Here is a 20,734-nt window from a genome sequence, read left to right as displayed (position 1 = left end):
AGACCCCATGTTCCTCTCTCTTTCTTTATACTTATCTTCTTCTTTTAATAATTTTTCTTGGAGGGTGGTGGGAGGCATAAATCATGTATTAGGCTTTGTTACGATTTTAGTGTTGGAACCAACTTATATTGGGACCCTGTTACGCGTTTATTATTCTTCAATCTTCTCTGCTAATTAGGCATTAGCTAATCATCCATCATTTCTCAATTAGAGTACAATATTTTGACAATAAAATTGTGAATATTGGAATACTTTTTACAATGTAATTGTGAGTCACTTTGTATATGTTTGGTATTGGTTATATGGTGACAAAATTAATTTTGTAAAAATTGATTTTAATTAAATGTAAGTTGAATAAAAAAATTATGTTTAAAAATATATTCGTAAAAATGAGTTGAACAATAAAATTAAACTCTAAAGCACCGACTCTGAGACAGACTTCTGATACGACACTGCTACATATATATTAATTAATTTATAGATTGTCTAAAATGAAAATCAAAATACATATATGTATATCTAACTTGAATAATTTGTTTTATTAAAAAAAGTTCTAAAACAAGATACAATAGTATTTGATCTTTATTTATTCATCCACTATCGAAAAAGTTAAAAATGGTGCAATCAATTTTAATGTCTATAATCCCTCATTATCAAAATTTCTCAATATATATGTAACTCTTGTATTTATGATGTGTGGAAGTAAGAGATAAACAAAATATATGTTTCAAACATTTGTCTAGTTGTCTGACACAACTCATATGAGTATTATATAGGTGTCAGACACCGATTCAAAAAATGTCAAAGTAAAGAAAAAAATAATTTAATTTATGACACTTATCTTAATTATATGACACATGTCGTACGAGAGTCAGACACCGTGACATACTTGATCTTACAATGTCCGTGCTTCATAGAAGATAAGTATAAAATTATGTTTGAAGTCAAGAACTACAAATCCTATTTGTGATTCGTAGTGCGGTGATTGAACACTTCCTAGTCTCATTTTTCGGGCAGACACAGCGAGGGGCTTTGACTTGGAAAACTAGAAGGTCAAATCCTTATATCAAGATGATGGAGAATCATTGGAAAAGCAATTCAATGAGGTTGAAATGCATCAATCCATTTGAGATTGTGATAACTTTAAAAGCTTAAGTCCAAATGGAGTAAATTTTGGTTTACGGAAGGAGTTTTAGGAATGACATCAAGATGGAAATCATTTGATTCATGCATGAATTTCACTCTTTGAAAAGATTGGTCAAATATTTGAAATGTACCTTCATTGTAGAATCCTCAAAATTTCAATGAGATCATTCTCCTTGGTTGGATGTGTTTATAAATTGCTAGCTAAAATATTGGCAATTATACTATACCAGTTTATTCATCATATATTTTTTTATCGCTAACGAGGTTGTGGATGTAGTTAGAGAAGAAGAAAAAAAAAACTTATTTTATTTAAAGTTATTTAATTTGAAAAGACTTGTGATTCAGTTGATTGAGGATACTTGAATTCGGTGATGAAGAGCATAAACTTGTTGTTTAGATGGACAAAGTGGACCATGAAATGTGTTAGTTGAAGAAAAAAAAAATACATTAATATTGTGAAATTATAATTATAATATGAGAATGACTAAAATAAAATTACAAATACATAACACCATTTCTCAATTTACAGAACTCGATGGAACAATAATGGCAATAAATAATGATACAATAAATGCATGTGTAATACAAGTAGATGTGACATAGTGTTAAAAGCATATAATGAGAGAACAAATAATAACACAAAATAGAGTATCATATATCACATGATGAAAATTTAAATGTCCTGGTCTCTTTTGCATTCTGGTGGAACTTGAGGCAAACGTTTTCTATCAGTGCAATAGTTGTAAATTGTGTATTTTTGACGCACCCATCTTAGCCTACGCCATTGAGCAGCATCAAGATCACGAAATTCAGGTTGATCCCACCATCTTTTACCTTGTGTTGCACAAAACTTTGCATTAACAGATGATTCACAACCATCAATGTGGAAGCCTTTGTAGCCTGCTATGAATGGTGCTTTTGACCAATCTGTTTTCTCCAAACCACCTCTTGTGGCCCAATCATCTGCATTCCATAAACTGTTGTATATCTTCATTGGTTGGTCAAATGGGAATTTTACTCCTAAGTCCTTGCTGTTCTTAAACACCCTGATTGGTACATCATCTACAAAAAACCTGCAAAACCATCATAGTTAAAATAAATTAGTTACTGAAATTTGGACCACAATAGTTTAATGACACAATAGTTGAATCAAGTGCTACTTACACAATCTGGTACATGTTCCATAGAATGGAGTATCTGTGAAACTCTTTTGTTGGATCAAACCAAAGAAAGATCCTTTGTTCTTTGTTACCTTGTCCACCAGTGAACACATTTGTTTGTAAAATGTAAGGTTGTCCTGTTCTGTTCCCCAAGAACTCAAAATCTATTTCATCATGTTCAGCATTTTGTGAAGATAACTGTAAAGTATCAACAAAAAAAGGTCATTACAACAAAATACTAAAAATAGAAATAAAATGAAAAAACTTTAATTTGTTAGGCACATACATAGAAAGCGGTTACCGTGCCAGCTGAATCACCAGGAACCATCTTTATGTTCATACTGAAATGACCAAACAAGTATGAACCTTTTGATTGAAAACCAGTACCTGTTAAAAAAGTAGTTAGAAAAATGAACAATGTAGTACAAAAACCAAGGGCATGGATTGACATAATATAGCATATGTACTAGCATAAGTATTTATGATATGTTCTTATAGCTTATACATAAGCGCTTATCATGATAAATGTTTATATTATAAGTTGTAAATTAAGTTGTTTATCCGAACACGAGCTAAATAGAAAAGCTATGAAGTGTGTTAAACACCAACCAGTGTATTTATCAAGATGAAGTTGAATCTCAGAACCACCATTGAAGTATTTGATATGATCAAAAGCCCAAGTTGGATAATAGTTTCTTCCAAATGGTACATCCACTGGTGTCCTTGGAGGAGCACATAATGAAAAAGAGACAAGTGATGCTAAAATCAAACACAAAGTCCAAAATGAAGAACTCATTTTGGTATGTTGTTTTCAAGCTGTGGAAAGTTTGTGGCAAAGACTTGGATATATATAAGGCTAAGACCTTGAGTAAAAGGGGTTATAGACCCATGTTCCTCTCTCTTTCTATATATACTTATCTTCTTCATTTAATATTTTTTCTTGGGGGGTGGGAGGCAAGAATCATGTAGGGTTTTTTGTTACGATTTTAGTGTTGGAACAGATTATATTGGGACCCTATTTGAGAGAGTATTATTATTCAATTATTTTACAGCTAAGTGCTAGTAACTTGCTAATCATTAATCATTTCCCAATTTGAGTACAATATTTTTACAATAAAAATGTGAATATCCGATATCTTGTAGAATATTTTTGAGTCCTATTGAGAGTTTACTATATCATTCAATATTTTTCTTTAGCAAATCATAATAAGTTTCTTTAGTTCACATGTTAATGAATTAAGAATAGAAAATTTATCTAATTTTTTTTTTTTTTAAACAAATGATTTTTAAACTTAAAAGATTTTTTTAAGGAAACTTTAAAGAGTTAAATACATAATATTAAGATACAATTTTTGTTTTTCTAGAGCAAGCATTAACATGATAACTCTCGTACAATTATAAAAAATATATAACATGACAACTTCACAATCGAAGCTTGGTCCAATTGTAAAGAGTTGATTTTAAAATCGCAAAGGTGTAAATTCAACTCTCGCTTTTAACATAATTTTTTCTTATATATATTGGGTATAAATATATCTATCTCTGAGTTTTGAGATACTAGTATTTTGTATGGAATATGAAAGGGGACTTTCATTTTTATTTATTTTCTCTCCTAACCAAGTGAAAATGACAAATCCACATGCATCATGCATCTATATTATATTTTGAAACTTAAAGTGCTCCTTCATTGTATCTAATGACATATTGCATCAATAACGAGGCTCATCAAACTTGCTTTCGAGTAGTTGCGTAATAGATGGAACCATCCTCTTTGATAAGGATAAAACCTGCAAAAAGAAATATAATAAATCGCAAATTATTAATTTCAACTACAACTAACATGCATATGTAAATGATGGGATCTCATAAATGATGATTAACTTAATGATGTACACAATTTACAAATCCAATGAATACACTCTCAAGTCCCCTAGTGTCAATTTGAGTCTTCCCATCAAAAGGATCTTCTCATGTGTTATGTTATAAAGATGATGCTAAGCTTGTACATGTGGGTTACTAAGCTAGATGACTTTGGCTTTGGCTAAGAAAATGGCAGTTGTAGTGGATGAAGATATTAAGAAGGATTCCCTACATGATCCACAATGACCTACCCTAACCATATAGCCTCTGTACATAACCAATTTAGAGAGAAATATATATAGAAATACCTTATGAAAAGAAATAGAAATCATATGAAAATAGAGCAAGGCTTTAATTATTTGGTACTCTAACAAATGTACAGCTGAATTGGGTCCCCTAGATGTTAGTTTTGAGCTTGATGTTTAAGTAGTATAGTCGATGTATATACGTACCATTCTTGATGATAACTCTGAATTTGGGTCCATTATCATATCTTGTTGACATCTTCTTTGATCTTTTAGCCAACCTAAATATATTACTAATTTTGTGAAATAAAAAAGCTAGTTATTGTCTTTAGTACCTTCTTGCATTGCCTAGTTGATTTTAAATGAAATGCAATTAATTTTGTTCAAATAAAAAAAAAAAATGAATGAGTTATTTTCATGTCCAAATGCGTTATGGTCCGTACATGTTACTACTGGGTCAATTCTAGCGAGCTTTGCATCTCTTTCACCTCATCATTGTTTCAAACGGCTAATTGAAGATCTTCCGCTCCGCAACGCCTCAACGGCATATAACGGATGCGAGATCAACATTGATGGCGTGCCATTTAAAACGACTTTCCATCAACCGTCCAACAACTCCATTCTCACGTCTATAAAAGACACTCACCATCACCAAAATAAGGTACACAACTTCCATCAATTTTTACCTCTCACTCTTGTGCTCGCATAAAGATTTGAGCGTCCAAGTGCTTGCAAATAGACCCTACTTACATCTTGACGATTGTTGCTCGACACAAGCCAACTCTAATCACCATGTGTTAACAAAACTCATGAATATATATGGACTATAGTTTTTTTTTTTTTTAAAGAGACTATAGTTTTGTTGTTGATGGTATAATTGTGTCCATGATCACTATGTGGATGTAAATACAAAAAGAGTGACATTTGAAGTTTAAAGTAAAAAATTTGTCTTATGATTTATGTATTCAACATATTAAAACATAAAAAAAAAAAAAAAAAACTTTTTATGCATAAAAATTATCACTTGTTTCCATTTTTAAATCTTTAACAAATATATTTAGGACACTTTTTAATAAAACCCTAAATTGATTCAAACACATTGGCCAAAGTGAAGGACTGAGTGACCCCAAATGTACCTTGAAAAACAAATGAAGCTAAATGGATTATGAATTATCAAGAGATAAAGAACAATTATATTATTGTATGAATGGTGTCAAAACTCTCATTTAATTTATGATGAAGTTTTAAGTGATGACCGACAAAAGGCCATACCGTAGAACTACTATATGATGATGATCTCCGCTAATGTTAGTTAGGCCACATTTATTTATTGTATATATTTGTATAAGTTCTTCTTGTTTTTAACTCAAACTTAATTTTTAAGATAAATATTTCAACCACAATATTATAAATTAAGTAATCGATGAATTTTATTTCAAATCAACACTGAATAATACATCTATGAATCTTAGTTTTAAGAGCGGTGAATTTGGATATGCTATCTTAACATTAAACATTCACATAAATATTTTTTTAATTGAGTTTGATGACAATACGATCAAAGGTACATATATTTTTAGATTTAAACAGGGTTGTATCTGAGGCAGGGCGAGGAAGGTGGCTATTCTAAACCCAAAAAAAAAGTTCAAAATTTGGGTTCCAAAATATAAAATTAAGGGTTCATTAAGTAAAAAAAAATTAGGGAATACATTTTAATTGAAAAATTATATATTATGGAATTGAATATCACATTTCCTAACGTAATAAAATATCATCTTCAAGAAAATTATTTTTACATTTTAGGAGTTCGATTTTTTTATATATATACTTATTAGGCAGGTCCTAAATTGTAAGTTCATCTATAGGCTACCAGAATCTCAGAATGACCCTGGATTTATAGAACCAATTTGTAAAAAAAAAAAAACTTAATGATTAACTTTTTATAAACATCTAACTTAAAGAACAACGAATAGTAGTATTTAGCCTATTATTTTGTTTAAATGAAGTGAAAATAATTCAAACTTTTTGTATTTTCTCAGCTGAGTGAGATTCAAGCTTTTTTTTTATTTTGCTTACAGAGCTTGATAGTCGATACTTAACTAGCACTCACTAGATAAAATCATGCTAATAAGATGTTTTGGTAGGCATGAGTAAACATTAATACATGTATAATTTTTAAGACAAATTACACTCATCTTTCCTAAGTATACCTCAACATCATCCTCTAGCTTTTAAATCAACACCATCCTCCCTTAATTTTGCATGTAATCGAAAAAATCACCCCTTGAACATAACATCGTTAATCCTCTAATAAAAGGAAATTAAGTCCCATGATTAAAACATAAATAGGTCACATGCCAATGTTTCCCTTAAAAGTCTCAAGATCATAATTAATTCCTAAAATAACCAGGAAATGGCCTCGAGAGATCAGAATTGGATGTAACAAACTGTTGTTATTATCATTGAAATTGACCAATCAATATAGATTGAAGATTACATAGAGGCTCCACTGGGTTCAACCTCAATTCCTTATTACATAGTTCGAGTAATATACGGTGGCAATAAATAATGATACAAATAAATACAAGATCAAATTTATAATAAAATTACATACATAGTATATAAAAAATTTAAATGTCACGGTCTCTTCTACATTCAGGGGGTATCTGAGGGAAACGTGTTCTATCAGTACAGTAATTATAAATGGTAAATTTCTTACGAACCCACTTTATCCTTTTCCATTGAGCAGCATCAAGGTCACGAAATTCAGGTCGATTCCACCATTTTCTACCTTGTTTTGCACAGTACTTTGCATTAACTGAGGTTTCACAACCATCAATGTGAAAACTTTTGTAACCTGCTATGAATGGTGCTTTGGACCAATCTGTTTTCTCTAATCCACCTCTTGTTGCCCAATCATCTGCATTCCATAAACTATTGTATACTTTCATTGGTTGATCAAATGGAAATTTCACTCCTAACTTCTTGCTGTTTTTGAACACCCTGATTGGGATATTGTCCACAAAGAACCTACACATATGTATGTGAAATTTGTTATCAGGCATATTTAATTTACTCATCATATTACTAATTAAATATGTAATTTTTTAAAAATTTCTGTCCCTTTCTATAGAATTGCATTCAAATTTTTAAGTGCATTAATTATCTTACAACTTGGTTTAGCAAACAATACTATGATGGACTGGTAAAAATTTACTATGATAGAAAGAAGATAGATGAATCTTCATTTTCTTTTTAGCGTTAACCTTATGGTTCTAAAGAAAAATCAGTCATAGTAATCCAGAGTTTGGCCGTAAGGTAAGAATAGTCTGGCCAAGAATGGTTAATTCTCAAGAAATATGAGTTCTAGTAATCTAGAGTTCGACCATGGGATAAGAATAGTCTGGTCAATAGTTGTTTCACTTAATAATCAAATTGGGGTTCTCTCAAACGATTATTATTGGTGAAACTCATTAACCACTTGAGTTTAGTTATGAATTATTACGAAGGTAAACCATGTAAATCACTAACAAATTTAATATTAGTATCAATATTTTTAATTATCATGAGTTAGTCAACACAGTTGAAGCTGACATACGTTTCAACTTATATCCATCTTGTGCACGTGACATCTCTAAATAAAAAAAATTCGGTCTTATATATAAGTGTTGAGTATACTCTCAACTAGTTAATTAAGATTCTATATATGGGTCACAATAATTCAATATTCACATAGCCATGGGATTTTAGTCATAAAGACTTCAAAACTCCAAGTCAAAGCATGGACCGTGTTAGTATCTTTCTATCTACACCAACAAAGAACATTTATGAAAACTTGTATTTTTATTTTATTTTAATATATTCCCAAATTAAACAAAAATTATGGGGTAGTAACTTACACAATTTGATACATGTTCCATAGAACTGAGTATCTATGGTAGGCTTTTGTAGGATCAAACCAGAGAAAAATTCTTTGTTCTCTATTACCTTGGCCTCCTGTGAACACATTTGTTTGTAAAATATAAGGTTGTCCTGTTCTATTACCCAAAAACTCAAAATCTATTTCATCATGATCCGCATTTTGGGAAGATAACTGCAACATTCAAATCATATATAATTAGCAAATGTTACATTCAATACAAGTTACAAACTCAGAAACTATATAGAATTAACCCCACTACAAAATTTGAAATCAAATATGATATATTTTTCATAAAATAATTTTTGTTCGTACATAAAAAGCGGTGACTGTGCCAGCTGAATCACCAGGAACCATCTTTATGTTCATGCTAAAGTGGCCAAACAAGTATGATCCTTTAGATTGGAAACCAGTACCTATGCAAAAATTGTATAAATAAATTAAAAATGATCACAATAATATATCAAGTTTGCAATTAAATTAACCAATAAGCCATATATTAATTGAATTTTGTTCTACATGAAAATTGATTAAGGAACATGTAGAATACGTACCAGTGTATTTATCAAGAAGAAGTTCAATCTCAGAACCTTCATTAAAGTATTTGATGTGATCAAAAGCCCAAGTTGGTACATAGTTTCGACCAAAAGGTACATCTACTGGCTTTCGCGGGGTGGCGCTCAAAGCCGCGGACGTTAGAGACAACAAAATTAGAGACCGAATCCACAACGAAAACTCCATTTTTTTGGTTTCAAATACGTTTCAACGAGTAAAAGCTAATGCAACTCTACTTGTCTTCATGGCTTCAACTAATTATATATAGGCTGCAGGCAGATGAACCTGCATTAGGAGTTGAGACCTACACTTAGTAATTTAATATTGGCCTAAGTTAGCATCTTAGTTTAGAAGCAACTGATATCGTGAATTTTGTTACGTGTTTACTATAGTTTTGTGCTAACTAATCATCCTTCACTTTCTATGTACCTAGAGTACTAATCATGCAATGTTTAAAATTTTATTTTGCTAAAATTAGAAAGTGATCGTGACTGGAATAATATCTTAATTGATATCAATTTGGTTAAAACAACGAAAAATAAATATGTAGTTTATATTGAACCAACATCATTCAAGTGATTATTGTCTTAATTATTGAAACAATAGAGTTATGAGTTTAGGATTTAAGGTTTAGGTGCACCCCTCCATATGTGGCTCTTTTGTTTATTTTACTATTAGTTTTAGTTAGCTTTGGTTTCTCATATTTAATTTCCTTTGCAGGGTGGCCAAACAGTCTTGTATGTCCAATAACTTCATGTGTAGGGCAACCGACCACCAGTCTTCCAAATTCTAAAAAAGAAAATGCTCTATATGTACATCCAAATTCATTCTACATGTAAAGAAAGGAATATAATAAGAGATAGAGATAAAATGAAATGTTGAATGAGTGTTAAGAAAGTAGGATATTCAAATATAATTGTTAACATTTTTTAAATAACTAAAGGTATGTTTCCAAAAGCTTATTTATTCTCTCTATCCCTAATTCTAATATCCAGTTTAGAAAATCGTAATTTCCTTATCACTAAATTCCTTAATTCTTCCACCCAAACTGCCAAATCATCCTTATTCCAATTTATTTTGTTTATCTTAAAATTAAAACATAACAAAATCTTGTGTATTGTGACTTGACATGTCTATAAAGTATATTTAATTCATCCTAATTAATAAATGTTAGGCTAAATTGTATTTTTAGTCCCTTAATTATTTAGATAGTATCGCTTTGGTCCCTTAATTAAAACTCGATTTCTTTTGGTCCATTAACTTCTCTCTGTTACATATTTTGGTCCTTTCTGTTGTTTTAATTCAAAAACGTTAGGTTTTCTTCATCTTCTTCTCCTCTTTTTCATCTTCATATCATGTCCATCAACCTTCAACAACAAGAATTCCAGAAAAATTCCAAAAGCAAATGAAGAAAACCTAACGTTTTTGAATTAGAACTAACGGAAAGGACTAAAATGTGTAATTGAGAGAAGTTAAGGAACCAAAATAAATCGAATTTTAATTAAGGGTCAAAAACAATACTACCTAAATAGTTAAGGGACCAAAAATGCAATTTAGCCTAAACGTTATAAGGCAGCTTATGTACATTTTTGTTTTTAAAAAAAAAAGTCAAATTAGCTCATTGAAGTTGGCAACAGGGCGAAACGAATCTAAGACCTTAAAAAGAACACACTTCAAGATCTCAATAGAACACCACCATACCTGATGAGTGCCACGGAGCCGTCGGAAGCAAATTAAGAATAATGTTGGTGGAAATGGTGAAAAAACTAGAAAAATGAAGAAATGAAATAGATAGAGAGGGACACCACACTTTCTAATCCAAGAAAGTGATAAGTCTATAGATGCGAGGATTGCCACAAGAAATGTGATTTCTTGATAAGATCAAGGATGGTTCAATCCAGAACCACAAGAGACAAAGCTCTTAATACACATATGTGTAAAATTCTATAAAATTCAACTTCTTTTTATTTCATAGAGAAAGTTACAATTTATAGAGTTCTCACGAAGTAACCTAATGGACTCTAATAAATTAAAATAAACCCAAATAAATGGCTTATTAGCTTTAGATTTATTCTCTAGAAATAAATTATGAAAACGTCACTAATGGAATGTGAGTAGCCAATTACTTTCTTGAGCTGCACCAAATAATTCTACAACTTTCATTCTCCCATGTAGCTGTTATCATTCACACAATCACTACGCATGCATTTCATTTCCAGTTGAATGGGGCAATAGCAATTAAGAATCTCTCCATTTGATTGTCAAGCCGTTACTTCTCAAAATGAAGTGAATTGGCTCATTTAATTTTTGAAGTGTGAGTTGTTTCCAACTGATTTATGCAAAGGAAATACCAAAAGCAAAACTGAACAGTAACCACCATAATGCCAACGTGATTAATCATGTTATTGGCCTTTTTGAGATGAGAACATGAATCAGCACCTTGGGCTAATTACATCTCCATGAGATAATCACTAACTTGCAACCTGCTGCCAATTATTTTATTAAAACCATAACAGTACTAATAATTGACCATTTGGATTAATAGCCAAATTATTTTACTAGGAAAATAACATGCTTGTTTGGAATTAATAAAAATGAATAAAATATTCTTTTTTTTTTATATGTTTTCTTCCACATGTTTAATGAGCTCTTGATTTCATCAATACCAAACCAAGTTGGTATATATGTAAATTAAATATTTACAATTTATGTGTTATATATTAGTCCTTATATCATAGAGACAAGCACTTATCAAACTCTTTACCCATATACACTCTAAAAACTTATATGGTTTTTTTTCTTAATATTTTTGTTAATAATTTTTAGAGTAAATTATATTTTTGACCCCTTAGTTATTTTTAGATTTCACTTTAATTCTTTAAGATATTTTTTTTCATTTTGGTCTCTTAAACGACAAATAATAGACAATTCAATAGTCTAATGATTTTTTATTTCAATTTGGTCCCTTAAAAGAAAAACACTACTTTTTACTCGCCAGTTTCAAAAGATTATTGGCTGCCATGAGACCCTTAATAATTACTGACAAAAATCCCTTATAGTCTTATGTAAGTAGCTCGGTTGGTGAGATAAATAACATTGAAGGAGGATGTCTTAGGTTCGATCCCCTAAAACTAGCATTACCAACATTTGCCTATAAAAAAAAAATTCAAAACTGCCACAAAATATGAGGAGGAAACACAAATTTGAATTTGAGAGTGCTTTCGTAGCCACAAACTTTGTCTTTTTTCCCTTGGTGTTTTGTGAGGGCTTGGATCATCATAAAACTTATTATAGAGCAAGTCGTTGAGGCTTAGTAAGGATTGTATATAAGTAATCAATAAATGTCTACATAAGTACTTTTTGATTCTTGGGTCCGTCTTAATCCTTGAGTATCCAAAACTCTACTCTCATGAACGACTTTAACTCCATATAAAATAAGTCCGTGTTTGGTATCACGGTGGGTGTGTCATAATCACAGTGGCCTACCGTGATTTTACAGAAACTATGTGTATTTGGTAAGCTACAAAATTACGGTATAAAACCATGATGGGAGAGAAGTTATGCTTTGTAGAGTTTGCAAATCATGCGTTTAAATGTGTATCACCGTGGAACCAAACAACTACTATAAAGTGTAGTTTTTAGAAAATCACGATTGATGATCATAATTCTAACACATCCCATCGTAATACCAAACATGCATCAAGTCTTTTATTATCCGAATAATGTGCAATTGTTGATATATACATATGACATTATGGCTGTTGAAACCTGATAGAAAAATCTCAAGAAAATAAAAAAGAATTGCAATGCATGTGGGATCATGAGTTGGGAACAAAACTCTAGCTTTCAATTTAGAAATAAAATTAAATTCGAGTTGAAGAAACTTACAAAACAAGATCACATGATTTGGTTCTCTCAAAAAAAAAAAATATATATCACATGATTTGGTGATTAAGATAAGCCATGTTTATGCGTATTCTTAACTGGATTGTTGAGCAATAATTATAGGAATTATTAGTTGGTATAGAATAAAAGAACATCCCATGATATTATTTTTCATGATCCTGAGATGACTCTATTCTGATACCCTCTTGTGGTAGAAAGCCAGGAATCAAATCTATCTATACATACCTACATACATTAATAAAGTGTTTTTTTTTTTTTTTTGAAGGATTAATAAAGTGTTTATTGTCAACGCTTTAGGAGATTCTTATGTACCAGTATTATATATTATCACATCAAATTAAGGGCCGGTCAGTTACAATTTTTCAAAAATAATTTTCATAGTGTTTCAGTTTTATTTTTAAACAAATAGATTTGAAATAAAACTTTAAGGTTTTAATTTCGATTATCTTTGATATTCATTTCGATGAGTTAATTTGACTTCTTAAAACTTCAAATGAAAAATTGGTTTAAATAACTTTTCATAAAAAAACTATTTTAGTTATTTTACCCTTTTGTTACAATTTTTTTTGGATAATGAATTTTAAAAAATGCTTAAAATGATAAATCATTTAGAGTAATTTCTCGTAAAAATCATTTCGAAGAGATATTTTTTGAATAATATGTAATATTTATTATCTTAAATCTCTAACAATTAATATCTAAAATCCTCGCATGAGTCCTTGCTCATTTGTTATTGTACTCATGCTATATACAACACTTTAATTCTAGACAATGACATAATATTCATATTATAACGTTATTTATAATTGGTGGTCGAATCCGCTCATATGTATAGATATCGACTAACTGTCTTGTATCATTGACTAATATGTGTTTTTCTCCGTGATTGTTATGGCACATCTTGTGGTGCAACAATTACGTTTTGGTGTTAATATATTCCATTTTTGTTTGTTCAAAAAAAAAAGTCTTACATTGATTGTCGATTATTTCATAGTGACGACCTAAATATTTCTTGTTTTTTAAAAATACAATTAAAAAACAAATTATTTTTTTTTGACAAAACTACTAAAAAAAAAATTGTTGAGCACTTATCTAACTTATAATATATATTTTTGGTTATCATGATATTGATACAAATTTTCTACAATCACTCGGCAATGATTAATCTTGGTTATTTGAAATGAAAGGAATCAAAGACTTTTTGCGAACAAAGCAAATACGTTGGCACAGCTATTGAAAAAGGTTAAGCTTTATTCTCTTCGTTGGTTGAAAGCTAAAAAAGTGTGCTTTTCTTTTGGTTATAATTTATGGTGGCAGCATCCCCTTGTTTGTTTAGGGATAGGCTGAGGTTGCTCTTTCACTTATTTTAGTTCCGGACAGGTTGTTTTTTGTTGTAACTGTGTTTTGCTTCTTAATGCACTCCTTGTGCTAGAGAGCAAAACTTTTTGTTAATAATATATATCTCATTTTGACTTGTTCAAAAAAAAAAAAATTTATAAAATCATAAGTGACATCTTTTTTTGTCAAAAAAAAAAAAAACCGTGACTTCCTTTTTTTTCAACTAAACTTTTTTGTGCACAATAGTAAAAAATCAAACATCAAAGCCTCTTGGCACGTCATTATCCGACATATAACATGTAAAACAATCAATCACAAATTTATATTGATACAAAATTTCTACCGCCGCCTGACAACGACCAATCTTCGTTATGAATCTATATTCTTTGTTATGAATCCGTGGAATGCATAAGATGGTTTTTTCCCTCCAATCAGATTTTTCGTATGCATGAGTCAAAAATTAAACATCGATCTGACCATATTTATAAAGTATAAGTTTCTTATCATTTGAATCTGTAAAGAAAGTCAGGCGGGCGAGCAAAAATTTTTCGTTCCACCACTTAAACTGTTGTTTCTACTTTCTAGCATGATCCAAAAATGTCATTCCACTAGATTAGAGACATGAAGGAGGGAAAAACGTGCTTTGTCTTGAACCTGACAATCACAAACACGTGGGCTTTCTTTCTTATCTGACAAAACATAGCACCAGAAAAACCTGTATACGTTGGATATAGTTTATTGTTATTATTGTCTTTTAATATAAATAAATTTTTGAAACAATTTTCTATGGTTGCTGGAAAAATGAAAGAAAGAAGCCAAGTTATTTGTTTGTTTTTATATATAAGCAGGAATACGAATCCGAATTGAATTGAATTGAAGCAAACAATAACAATAGTGGAAGATTGGGAAATCCAGTAAAGTTTTCTCCACCATTTGCCACAGACAGTTCAAACACAGAAAATACTTGGATGGTATTAAGTTTCGATGACATCGATGATATTAATGTATTTTGATAAGAGAAAATATTGTACAAATAAATTAATTTTGATGAGATAGAACCTAAAGATCAGAGGACCACAGTCTCTACTAATCAAATCTATTATTACATTAGTGTTTCTATTTAATTTTTTCAAAGTGTTTAATGGATGTATCTATGTGAGAAAATAAAATAAAAATTATACTTATAAATTCCCAAAACAACTGGTTACAACTAGAGATGAAGAAATGCAGTTCAATTTCAGCTGTCAACTAGAGTACATTGCTACAAAGCAGGCGTGATGTGTGATAGTTGATTTCTAAATCTTTCTTTCTGGCACTGCCAATAATTGAGCTGGTTTATTTCATTTCATTTCATTTACTCATTTAGCAATTTTATGCTGCAAATTTTATTGAGCTGTGTATAAGCTTACCCCAACAAGCAACAACCATACAACAGCACATGTTATTTGTTCCCAACACACAATCACAACACAGGATACCCCTACCGCCAAACGCTCCCTCCACAACTACGTGAATAACAATTAATTAATAGTTTACACGTGCACAAACCCTTTGTAATCCAACTATATTTTTTTATCGGTAAGCGAAGTGTTTAAGACCACCGAAACTCAAATATACAACTCTTTTTATCAATGTTCTACAAATTAGATTCAGTTTTTGGTGAAATCGAAATGTTTGACTAATTTGACCAAGTTAACACTTATTAAATTCGGTAAAATTGTGTAAACTCAGGTTAGCACAAAGACTGAACTTGTTTGTGTGACATGGATAGTCAGTTTAGAACTATACAAACCATTCGAACCCATTTCTCCAATGTGTTCATTGTGTTTCATGTTATTGTTAGCCGTTCACATTGTCCTCGCCGAAAATTCAATATTTAGGCAACGGTTTTCTTTGAAACTTTCAAGAAAAAAAAAAAAAAAAAAATCAAGAAATAGACTCCCTTAGAAGGGACTTCTTACGGGGCTCTTCCCCTCAAAATTTAACATTCCATCTTTTAGACCCATTTTTCATTTTTGTTAAATTTTTTCATATTCTCAGACAAATTCGAAAAATTTGCATTTGCATTGCATTATTTGATTTTTAAAATTTTTAGGTGGTATTTTTTTCTCCAATTTATTTGATAAGTTTTGTCATTTTTTACTTTGTTTTTTTTTTGTGGTTTTTAAAACTGAAATAAGAGGAGGTTTTGATTGTTGCTTATATTTAAACATCTTTTGAATTATATAAACTAAGCGGGGTAAAAATGAGAATTTTGGAGGGCACACGAGAAGTAAGTAAGGTGAGAAAAGAAATTTCCAAAGAAAAGCTATTGAATGTTGGCCCTAGAAACCTTGTCCTTATTATACATATGAAAAAGTACGAATAATTTCTTGAGCCCCCATCCCCGTGCCTCTCTCGCCTCTTCGGAAAATTTAAAAAATACTCTCAATTTTTGGATTATAGAATTTGAATTTGGTTTTCCTTAATTTTACAAAAGAGAAAAAGTTTAGCCATAATTGAATCGCGGTTAGCTATTTTTTCAGCATTTTCACATAATCAAGTTTTAGAATTCGAATAGAATTAAGCGTTTATACACATTCAAATTTTAGGATTCGAATGGCCCTTTTACATGTTTCGAACCCTTTTTCTGTTAAAATTCAATTATATATTTTGTTTGCACAAGTGATGTTCAAAGCATGTAAAGAGGATGTTCAAATTCTAAAATACAAACATGTAAAAATCCTAAAGAAAAATTAAATAAAAATTTAATCATGGCTAAAATAACTATGACTAGTTTTTTTTCACTTTGAAAGTAGAACGAAAACACATTCCATATTCTAGATTTTAAAAATTCGAGGCATTTTTGGGTTTCAGGGGTGGGGGAAGAAAATCTCTAATTTTTTTAGTGATTTTTCAAATTCATAGCCCAACACAGATATTGTCATTTGATAATTTTAGAGATAAATTGATCATCGAAAGAATCCTCGCTTGCTTCATCTTCATATCATAACACTTCCTCCAATCACTATTATAAATATATATTTTACTTTGAGGTTCATTGATTGAATAATTGATATAATATGATATATATATATATATATATATATATATATATATATATATATATATATATATTACAATTTTGGTACATAAGCTTTCAATAAACTTAAAAGGATTTTGCTAAGGAGTGTCTCCAGAACACTCTTTAATCATCCCAAATTTAAAAATTATTTTTTAAAAAATCAACTATTACAATTTTCAGTACAATAAATATATATTTTTTCATAAAAACTTATCATTTAAATTAGGGAAATGTTAACCAGTGTTTCTGGGACACTAGTCAAGACCCTTTTGAAAAAATAATTTGTCCCTTTTTATAAGACCCCTTTGATATTTCCAAGTACATTAATTATTTCTTTACCAACATACCCTTATTTATTTTGCATTTTTTTCTTCAATCAACAATAAATATTATATTTAAAACATAAATCAACTCTCTCTTAAGGATAAAATTGTAAAAACAATAATAATTTTATACAAATTTAATACTACAACATATTTTCTTAATCTCTGTAATTTTAGCAAAAGACTCCTATATTTAGGGACGGAGGTAATAACTTTTTATGAAAGTTTGTGCAATCAGTGCATTTGAAATTGAAAATTTTGAATTAATTAATTTAGTATGTTTAAAGAGTGCCCCAGAATACTCGTTAACAAGACCCTTTAAATTATGCAGAATGTCTCAATATCTCGCAGGAACTCGTTAGCATTTCCCAACTTAAAAACGTATATTAGTGACTCTAGGGATAATAAGTTAATTTCGTGAATCTTCCCCATGTAGTACTTATGTCATGAACCTTTTCTCCATCCAAGACTTCTAGTAGTTTACTTGGACTCTCCTTGATAGTTGTTATTACATATAGTCACTTTTAGCATTAAAATATTTTACAAGAACCATACTTATTTCATTGGATTCTACCGTTTTTGCCACTACTCCAACTCATCATCCAGAACCTGAACGTAGAGAGTCCAGCATTCCAGCTGATCTAGAACAATTTTAAGAGCTTATTACATGATTGTTGATCTCTTGAAGTTGCTTCATATTTTAAGTCCTAGATTCAAACCCATATAAAAGGAAAAAAAACTAATCTAACAATTAATTACTAACAATTTCCCATTTAAAAAAATATATTAATTTGAATCATTTTTTTTTTTTTCTGTTAAAGGATTTTAAATTTAATCAAATAAATATACATTTGGGGTAAAAACAGAATTTTGGGGGTTTAAGAGATATTGAAGGGGCTTAAAAAGAAATTCTCGTAACATTTCTGCTAAGATAAAGCCCAAATATGAGCCTTATACAAAAAGCCCAATAATAGATTTGACATGAGCTCGGTAAAATTGGGAAAAAATTACTTTTTTCACATTTGTTTTTCTTAAACACACATTTTAATGTGTTTCTAAGAAAATTTGTATGTCAGAAAAGCAATTTTTAAATTGGGATGCCCATGACACTAATGTTGGTTCATAGTTAACTTATTTAATGTAGAATTCTATGTATTTTCTTCAGCAAACAAAAAGATATTCCATAATAAAGAAGAAGAAGGATAATGTATAAAGTTTACCTTAGACAAAAGGAAGTATATAATTTATAAATATGAGGTTCAAAAAATTACCCAGTGGCGCAGCTGCTTAAGTCTAACCCTCAACTCAATGGGACAAGAACAATTTATAAAGAGTAGAATAAAGGAAGGATCTTTTCTTTTTTCACCTTTTATTTTGAGATAGAGATAAACTAACTTTTTTTTTCTTCTTTCGGAAAGGAGAGTTAAACTAAACTAAGATTTGTAATTTATTTTGACATAGAGTTAAACTAACGTTTTTTATTTTTGGGAAATGAGAGTTGAATTAAAGTAAGATTTGTAAATTTTCAAAATAACTAATAAATTGACAGTTTATGTTTGATTCCACTTATAGAGAGGTCGAAATTGATTCTAGAGACATTTGAATTTGTTGTGGTAGAAAAATACACAGTTTCATATCAGTTTTAAGATTTACATTAGTTTAATCATAGTCGTTGATATGAGATTAGACGGTCAAGAAGATTCACATCAATTTCAACACAGTTGAACCATTTCGACCATCGATGCAAATCGGACAATCCTAACTTGTTACAGACTTACATTGTCATGTAATAGGTGCAATTACAGGGAATGCAAGTCCATTTTAGATGTGTTGAATTGATTCTGACATGTTTGATTATTTCGAAAAAATGATTTTGCTTATGGAGTTGATTCTACTTAAAATTAGAAATTGATTTTTAGACATTTACACATAAATTTACATTTCAACATACTTTTACAAGAATATATCCAAACACAAATATCTTTATTTTCAACTCACTTTTAAGTAGAATCAATTTTACGATATCAACTTAATAAAAATCGCTTGCCACAAAACTAAACATACTTATGCTAAAAGAGTAAAGATTATGCATTCAAGCATCCTTACTAATCCTTTTTTTTTTCTTCTTCTAATGGGCTTAATTAGGAACTCACTAAGAAAACATAAATGAAATTTGAAAAGTGTTATACTTTTAGGAAGCTTCATAAAAGGAAACAGTTAATCAATTGACACTCCCAGCTAGATTATTGGTGCTGGCTTGCAATTCATACCTCACACCTTTTGATGCAAATATTCTCTCCTTTATTTTGGTTCTTTTCAACATGTGATAGATGCATTCCTTGATTTAGTTACATTTCTAGTAGCTAGCTGTTATACCTTTACTCCTTGTGCAGGATATGGAACACCCACTTTTTCAACATAGCTAAAGAACAACTTTTTTTTTCTTCTTTCCATTCCATTAATATTTGAGAGTCCCAAATTATATGTGAGCAATAGTTATACGTCATCATGTGATAAGGAAAAAACTACTTTTTATGTTTATTAATTGAGTAATGTATATGACCATTAATGTAGATCGTAAATGTAATTTATTCAGTAAATTTATAAAATAGTTTTTTTTTTATAATAGTGACTAAAGAAAGTAATAATTATGAGATGTTACAAATTAGAGGTATACTTGATTTATGCTAACAAACTGACTAATATTTGTTAATAGGAAAGCCATAATCATTATCTTGGGATGTATATTATAGACCTAAATGAAAAATCCAATATAATATTAAATTCAAATATTTTATATCATTTGCGCACTTGTTGATATTTTGATCTTAAAAACACGACACTCAAAATGTCCGGTCATAAATATGAGCAAAGAAGATGAGTTAAATCTGAATTCTGACATTATCTGATGTTAAACCAAATTTTGCGCTTTAGATATTTAGTCTTAGATCCTAAAAAAATAGTATTAGACCTGGGGTGTGTCACAATAGTTAAAATAAGGACAATTATTCATCAGCTTGTTTTTGGGTTTGGTTGATTTACACCTAAACCTAATTTCTAAGAAGAACCGCAAATGCAATCATACGGTTACAAAACAAAGACAATGCAACATATAAGAAAATTATGCATTATCATATATTAATATGAATATACACAATGGTTGCAAATTTACAGAGTTGAAGCACCAACATCTGTGCTCTAATTAGCATTACAACATC

At 29.9% G+C, this 20,734-nt stretch overlaps 2 protein-coding genes across 2 annotated transcripts; both read right to left on the bottom strand.

The window, feature by feature from the left end:
• Nucleotides 1–1,599: 1,599 nt before the first annotated feature.
• LOC11437256 (xyloglucan endotransglucosylase/hydrolase 1) lies at nucleotides 1,600–3,179 on the bottom strand. The gene is made up of 4 exons (XM_003624500.4): nucleotides 2,916–3,179; nucleotides 2,593–2,693; nucleotides 2,311–2,504; nucleotides 1,600–2,219 (listed from the first exon to the last, which is right to left on the bottom strand). Exons 1-4 carry the CDS (start codon nucleotides 3,100–3,102, stop codon nucleotides 1,820–1,822), a joined length of 882 nt encoding a protein of 293 aa, XP_003624548.1. The 5' UTR covers nucleotides 3,103–3,179; the 3' UTR covers nucleotides 1,600–1,819.
• A 3,674-nt stretch (nucleotides 3,180–6,853) lies between these two features.
• On the bottom strand, nucleotides 6,854–9,158 carry LOC11442445 (probable xyloglucan endotransglucosylase/hydrolase protein B). The gene is made up of 4 exons (XM_003624498.4): nucleotides 8,885–9,158; nucleotides 8,646–8,746; nucleotides 8,311–8,504; nucleotides 6,854–7,441 (listed from the first exon to the last, which is right to left on the bottom strand). Exons 1-4 carry the CDS (start codon nucleotides 9,069–9,071, stop codon nucleotides 7,042–7,044), a joined length of 882 nt encoding a protein of 293 aa, XP_003624546.1. The 5' UTR covers nucleotides 9,072–9,158; the 3' UTR covers nucleotides 6,854–7,041.
• Between the last annotated feature and the right edge of the window lie 11,576 nt (nucleotides 9,159–20,734).

Source organism: Medicago truncatula, chromosome 7 (genome assembly GCF_003473485.1).
Source record: "Medicago truncatula cultivar Jemalong A17 chromosome 7, MtrunA17r5.0-ANR, whole genome shotgun sequence".
NCBI classification, from domain to species: Eukaryota; Viridiplantae; Streptophyta; class Magnoliopsida; order Fabales; family Fabaceae; genus Medicago; species Medicago truncatula.
The sequence above is the reverse complement of the archived record's forward strand: the minus strand, read 5'-3'. Positions and strand labels throughout refer to the sequence as shown.